We start from the raw sequence: 7,639 nt of genomic DNA on the forward strand, positions 1-7,639 counted from the left end.
TGTGTGTCATTACCCTCTTGGGGGCATCGTTGTTGGAGCACTATTAATTTCGCGTCATCGCGAAAAATAATTGATGGATGTTGTTGTTGTTTGCTGCTACTCTCTTGAATAGCTCTTGAGATCCTGTTAGTGCAGATGCCATGTGTAATTGTCTAATTGATATATTTTTGACTAGTGTATTCTCTTTATCGAAGAAAAGTGATAAACCAAGAGTGAAAATTCACAAAAAGGTCACATAAACAATATTATACGCTAAGAATTCTGAAAGGGATTGGTGAGATGAAATTAGGCCGTGTCATCATGTTAGAAATTCCTGGAAATGCTTTCACAAAAGAAATTTCCTGGAAATGGATAATGGCTGCTGACTTGCAGAGATGCAAATGGCCGCCGAAAACTGTGAAGAGCTTTCTCGTGCCTTCTCCAGTACCCACGCTGACATATACTCCTACCTGGCAGTATCCGGCCGCAGCTAAGCACGTACGCCAGGGAGCTTGCACAACAGCACAAGACGTGGACATTTCCGTAGGCTTTCTTCTCTCCTCCATTCTCGTCAGCATGCACGTCCTTGTCCTGCTCCGTCGACCGCACGGAGACGAAAATAATAACCATACATCGATGGCTGTCTTCGAGAAAAACATCGATGGATCCCTTGTACCAAGTGAGGAAGAAACACACTGCTTTCTTAATTATTGTACAGAGAGAAAAACCCGTCCAAATCATTGATCTTCTCTTCTCTTCTCTTCTCTTTGTGAAATCAAGAACCTGCAGAATGCAGAAATATGTGCCTTGTTTTGGTTGGCTGAGCGGAGCAAGATAAACAAGCAACTGTAGCTTGGTCGTCCCGTCCGGATTAATCAGCGCGACCGCGTGTGATTGCGCCGAAAGCGGGTCTCGTCGAAGCTACGGCTTGTACAGACGGCGTGGCTCGCGTGGTGCAGCCGTGCAGGTCTGCTGGATCGAGGTCCCGCCATCAAACGAAAGTGCGCCCGAGGTTTAAGCTAAACTCGCAGGAAACAGACCAGATGGAGGTGCGTTTGGGTCCGGGTCAAGTACGTATGGGTCGCTCTCCGTCGGGCCACAGGTCGGTCTCAGGTTGTACGCGGGTTCGCTCGCGTGCGCCGGACAAAAGCAGAGCACATGACATGATGCGGCTCTAATCATCCACGGCCGCCTGCCCCTCTCCATAAGAGCATCTTCAACAGAAGCGCTATATAAACGACGCGTGGTATAAAAACTGCTTTTAGCGCGCGCGGACCTGGTGTGAAGTCTCCAGCGGCCGTATAGAAAACGCGCGCGGGCTATAACTAATGCAGCGCGCGCATCAAAAAGGCATCGCGCGCAGCATATTTAGTACGTCCGGTCGCGCGCGTTGCAAACTCTGGGCTGCTGCAGATGATTGGGGCCGTTGGACTCACGTACAGTATATTTTACAGCGCTTGTTGGAGTAAACGTGTTCTAGCGCTCTAAAAAAACTACTTGCACGCTGTAAATCCGTTTTTTAGGCGCCATGCATTAAGCGGCTGTTGGAGATGCTCTAAGTCCATGCACACTGCACGCCACAGCCGAAAAGACCCGCTCAGTCGCGTACATACAGCTAGTGTGCGATGCACCACCGCCAGATGATGGGCGGCTGGCCCCGTAAACAAGGTTATCCCAGCCCAACATAACATGCACCATCGCCATGCCTGCCTTTCTTTGCGCTCCCTCCCTCCATGCTGTCTAAGCTTCCATGTTATCACTTTCTGTGGGTCATGATCAGCTTGCGCCTTTTCCAGAATTACAGTAGCATTAAACCGATCGATCAGCTGAGCTCATGTAACTTGTTTTCTGTGAGTCCATCCTGCTTGCCGCGTTGGCGCACGTACGTACGCAGTGTCGATTGGTCCGGTTTAAAAATATGCCTGCACGTGGGGAGGCGTTCAACGCTAGCATTACACGTCACGAAATCGTAAATCCAGGTGGCTGGTAATACGTAGTACGTGTCCAGCTCGCGTCCTCGGGGACTTTGTAGCACGGCGCTCTTGTGGATTTGTTTACCGTCAACGGCGTTCTTGATCCAGTCCAATCAGTGCCACGACGACGGATTTGCTCATTCGTCTTCGTCTTCTACTTATTTTATCTTGGTGCGTGAGTAAACAAACGAAGGAGGAGGGCCATGGCCAGGTGTTGACATGCGCTCGCGTCACCCCTAGATCAGCCTACTCTCACGCGTGCAATCAGTGAGTTTTAATTATAAATTCTCAAAAAAGTGAGTTTTAATTATAATAAGGATTGATGACAGTCAACTTGGTGATCAGTGTAGTCAATTGCCACTGGAGAAACGCATCGCCGAGTGCTCCGACTTGTTTCTTGTTGGCGAGCCTTTTCTCGGGCACTACTCGTACATACTACTCCTATGTGCCACTTCAGCTCGCTCGAAGTGTGTGGTTAGGACTTGTGAGGCTAGTACATCGGCCTCCAATCTTTTAATCGACGCCCATGATTGTTAGTAGGAGGAATGAACTGATCGATACTGATTTCAGGACGACGCATCCATCAATTCATTCCACTATACTTGCTCTGTTTACACGATGATGTAACTAAAGTTTTCAACACTGCACGCATGGCCATCCGAAAATCTTTCAGCTAAGCTAGCTCGGGCTTTCAGTTGCTGCTGGCTGTGCCTATCACCAAGAGGCGACGTGACATTTCCTGTGACATCTCGTTTAGGATAGTACACTAGCACTTTGAATGAATGCTCGATCGACCTGTGCCGTTGGAAATCGGGATTGATTGACGAGACGCGTATCCGTGCTCGCCCGCCTGATCTCTAACCTCGCACCAACCGGCAACTTTCACATGGCTGTTATGACCTGTGAGCCATTGCTGTTCCTCTGGGCTGCAGTAATGTCTGAACTCTGAAGTCTGAAGTCTTGTGGGTGCAGTTGTTAGTCCACAACCATTGAGGCGAGTCATGTGGATTTCAGGCCTCCATGCCGCATCATGTGGATTGCATGGATGAAACGCCACCTTCAGATCAAGTGTTCTTGTCAGTCCACAACCATTGAGGCGAGTCGCGTGCACTCCAGGACCAAAAAGAAATAGTCCTAACTGAATTCAGATTTCAGTTGCAACTGCAAAACTGTTTTTTTTAGACAACCTCACAAAGCTTTTATTAATTCGTCACAATGTTTACGGGGACAGACGGAAGGTCTCCGGGGTGTCCCAACCACACATGGGGGCCACCCCCGAGAGATAAAGCATGCTTCGCTAAGTTGTGAGCTTCAAAATTTGAGCTCCTAAATTCATGGCTAAAGTTACATAAATCAATATCCAACGAGTGGCGTATTATTTCGTGTATGATAGCTCCATAAGCAGATGGCTTTTCCTTCTTCAAGTCTTCCACCACCACTTTGCAATCAGAGGCCACATGAATTCTCCGCTGGTAAAGATCATCTGATAGTGCCAGAGCCTCTCTGATTGCAACTGCTTCGAGAGTCTCTGGATTTGTAATATACTTGAAGACAAGCACCGATGCTCCCAAGAAAATCCCTTCAGAGCTTCTGCAGATCGCCCCGACCGCACCACACCTGGCGTGTCTCGGAACCGCAGCATCCACATTTACCTTCACACAACCCACTTCCGGTGCCTGCCACTGGTTCGGTCTAGGTATGACAACGCCAGCAGGTTTTGTAGCTTTGTTGTTGACAACCTGAATCTCGCTAAAACTGGTATCACCAACACGCAAGCTCCAGATTTCTCTTTCAAGGCCCTGTTTGTTTGGGTTGTGGTTTGGTCGCTTGCGGGCTCACAAGATAGTGTAACGAACTGTGAGCTCGCCTGAAAGGAAATACCGCTCAAAAAAAGGAGAGGAAATTCTCTGAAGCAGCGATCCAGCAGAAGGAAACATGATTGATCTAGAAAAACAGCAGAAAGAAACATTGGCTTATGCAGAATTACATTCCAATCATGTTGCCCAGCAACATCTATCACTTCAAACATATGTTACGGAAACAGTTGAAATATAAGCAATGTTTATGCCCTACATCCAACAGCTTAGTAGCTAAAGGTGAAACAAAAGCAAGATCAAAGCAAAAGCAATCAAACCTTACACTAGCTGCATTTCAGAATGAATTCCAGCAAATTCACAGATCAGAGATGCAAGGCCACATTTTAACTCAAGTTCAACACTTGTATGTAAATATCATCAGTCTCACAGGTTCAATCCAGCATTCCAGATCATTACAACATATCACAAGTTCACAATAACCGCTCCAGCCAATCGAAACTATTTTTTCGCGCTTCAGAATGCTCCTATGTAGATGAAGAAAGATGGCATCCTAACAACCTTCTTCAACTGGCCCTTCAGAGTTGCTGGAGCCAGGTTCCTCCATGGTGGTGTCCTTGCTGAGCGCATCTATTTCTCTCTTCTTCGGCTGGTTGAGAACTGGTCGCTGGAGCTTCAAATGGCATCAAGCTAATAGCTATTGCCGCCTTCAGGTCGTCATCATCCTCCTCTTGCATCATAGTCATGTCCTTTTCTTCGTAAGGTTGCTGACGAGGTACTTCAGTCTTGGTGCCTGGAACTTCAAGGCCCCTCAAGCCAGCGGCTACCCCCACTGTGAGATACCTCCTCGAGGCCATCACTATAGCAGTGTTGCTCTGTTGTTTCTGCTGAGCCTTGAAGCGTGAATGTGTAATGATCTTGGCTTCCTCAGGACGCAGCCACTGGCCAAAATCGTTGTTATCAGAAGGGCAGTCCCTGGGGAAAGTGCCCCTTACCACATAGATGTTTGAGCCAGGACCCCTCATGTTGTCAAGGTAATCTGAGAGGAAAAACTGAGAGAGGTACTCAGGGGCCGGATACAGACTATCGAAGTTGTACCACTCCTCATCCACGTTCCTAATGCAGAACCAGTGATTCTGGAAGTGGCAGATGAAGGCAGTTTCCAGTTCAGGCTTGGATTGGGATCCCGCTGCAGCTTGGGAATACATGGGGATAAATTGGAGGTCCCATACCTCTAGTGCCCTCTTCAAAACCTATCAATGAAAAGAAACATAGGTTAATGAATCATGAAATAATGTGTAGTTATTCCAGGAAATGAGCAGAGCTAGCAAACATGTGAACTTGCATAATTCTGCTAGTTTACATCCTACCACCAGAGTAAAGAATGGATGCAACATTGCAATTGATGGAAGACATCACAAGTAACAAAGCTTATGAAAATGGAACACACAAACCAAAAGGAAGATAAGCAATAAACTTGGCAAATTTCTTTTAAAATAAAATAATAACAAGTGCCATCAGCTCTATATGGCCCCATAACCTGAGTCCATTAGTGCATACCTAAAAATTTGCTTACTGTTGAGTTATCTATACTTCAATAACTATGTACTTTCTAAACTAAAATAGTCTATTTATTCACAGATTTATATGCGACTCTTCTTCTTTATTGCATCTACTGGTTTTGAGCCAACTTAAATTTGAATGAAAGAAATAGTGCAAAACTTCAAATTCCAAAGTTTTATGGCCTGTATTGATGATGCAAATCTATCCAAAATTTCCAAACGTCTCATAAAATCACAAAATTACGATTTAGTTCGATAATACCTATTGTTGTGAAGTTCCTATAGTAATAACTTCCACAATAGCACTAACAGGTTTTACAAAGTCCCAAAATTTAACTGTACCATCTTTTATTAACAAAATCCCCCATACCACCTTCAGCTTATAGTAATCGGTGGATTGACCAAATTTGTAGTGGAGGTCCTTCCTAAGGTCAAAAGCGAAAACTAAAGTATGAAACAAATTTCAAATAACCCAAAGCTGTTATAACATATATGATCCAAAGTAGTAACTTTTTTGTGAACTTCGCTTCTGTAATAGAATATCACTTATCAATCATGATGTGTGTACCTGTGTGGTACGTGCATATTAGTAAACACCAATAATGAACCATTACGAATTTGCGCCCACTGCCCTCATAAATTGAGATGGGCGACAATACATAAAGAGACCTACTTCATGGTGGTCCATTTTATTATTTTTCTCACAAGCATTTATGCAGAACCCCATTAACAATTACTTCCTTTTTTTAATTGATTAACAATTACTTCTAGAAAAGAAAAGAAAATCTAATATCAAAATTCGGACAAAATTAACCAACACGAATGGCGGCGGCGTTCTTTTTTTAGTTAAATACTTCTGTTTAGAAAAGCCATCTTATAAGCTTATGTTCAGAAAACAATAATAGTTTTCTGGCTAGATATAAGTGCATGCAAGCTTATTGTTTGAGCCCCAAAAGGAAAATATTGTTTTACAGTTTTTCCTTTTCATACACAAGCTATACAATGTTATTTCGCGGGAAAATTAGAAAAGCCATCTTACAAAATGTGCCTACACACTACAGACCTGATACACGAAAATGCCAAACGGAGACCGAGCTCCATGGAGGCCTTTATTTGAAAACTTCAAAATTCAAACTTTTCAGTTTCAAACAATTCTGAAAATAAATACACATATACCTAGATACATAATGTACATGTGTGCAAATTTTTAAGCTACACAAAAAAGACAAATCTGAGGCTTTTTAGCATATGTACTGTTCATCTTTAAAGTCCATGATTTTTTTTTTGTGCAGCTCGCAATTCAAGGTATTTCATCCTAAAATTTTTCACACATACACTTTACATCCTTGCATACATGTCTAATTTTTTTCATAATTTCTTAAACCGAAATTTGTGAATTTTGAATTTTTCAAAATAAAGGGCTCCATGGAGCTCGGTCTCCAAAATGCCCTACTCCCTGATACAGTCCTACAACCCAGCGGTGGTATTCTTAAGTGAAACAAAAAAGAAAGTTCGAGAACTGGAAAAGTTGAAGTGGAGCTTGGGTTTCAGACATGCTGTTGCGGTGAGTTGTGTTGGAAGGAGTGGGGGACTAGCTTTGTTGTGGAGAGACAGTGTGCAGGTGACAGGGCATGGTGCCAGTACTACTTAGATGCGACTATTACTGTTCATGACAAAACCTATAGATTTACTGGAATCTATGGGGAACCATGTACTGAGCAGAGGATGAAAACTTGGGACGCGTTGTGATTTCTTAAAGCCCAAGATAATCTACCATGGCTGTGTGCAGGGGGCTTTAACGAGGTGTTATTCCAAGCAGAACAAAAAGGTGGGAATCCGAGAAGTTACGCAGATGGAAGCTTTCAGGGAATGCTTGGCCGACTGTGGCCTCGCGGACCTCGGTTTCTCGGGATACCCATTCACTTGGGACAGTAAAAGAGATGCCGACGAGAACATACAAGTTAGGCTGGACCGTGCAACATGCAATGAGGCCAACTCCACCGCGCGACCTCAAACGGACGTCCGGATTGGCCGGATTTTGTCTCTTTGGGGCACCGATGGGTTCGCCCGTGTCCGCCTTTGTCAGATGGGTCGTGCGTGCGCGCACCGCGCGGCCGCACCCCAAATCGTGTCCGGGGTGGACGTGAATAAAAGAAATATTAAAACTAAAACAAAATAACTAAAAAACTAAATAAACACATTTTAAAAAAACATAAAACATATATAGGGGGCGGCCACAAAACGGCCCAGTTTCCACGGCCACTTAAAAGGCCCATTTTTCATAATTAACATATAAAAAAAACAAAAAAAA

The 7,639-nt window shown here is 44.4% G+C and overlaps 1 protein-coding gene across 1 annotated transcript; it reads right to left on the reverse strand.

Annotated features, from left to right (window-relative positions):
* Window positions 1–4,150: 4,150 nt before the first annotated feature.
* On the reverse strand, window positions 4,151–5,021 carry LOC125526456 (ataxin-3 homolog; the record flags this gene model as incomplete). Its single annotated transcript, XM_048691157.1, is given in 1 exon segment — window positions 4,151–5,021. A coding segment is annotated over 1 exon segment (677 nt), but the record flags the coding sequence as incomplete, so codon positions are not given.
* Between the last annotated feature and the right edge of the window lie 2,618 nt (window positions 5,022–7,639).

This window comes from Triticum urartu, unplaced genomic scaffold (genome assembly GCF_003073215.2).
Source record: "Triticum urartu cultivar G1812 unplaced genomic scaffold, Tu2.1 TuUngrouped_contig_10169, whole genome shotgun sequence".
NCBI classification, from domain to species: domain Eukaryota; kingdom Viridiplantae; phylum Streptophyta; class Magnoliopsida; order Poales; family Poaceae; genus Triticum; species Triticum urartu.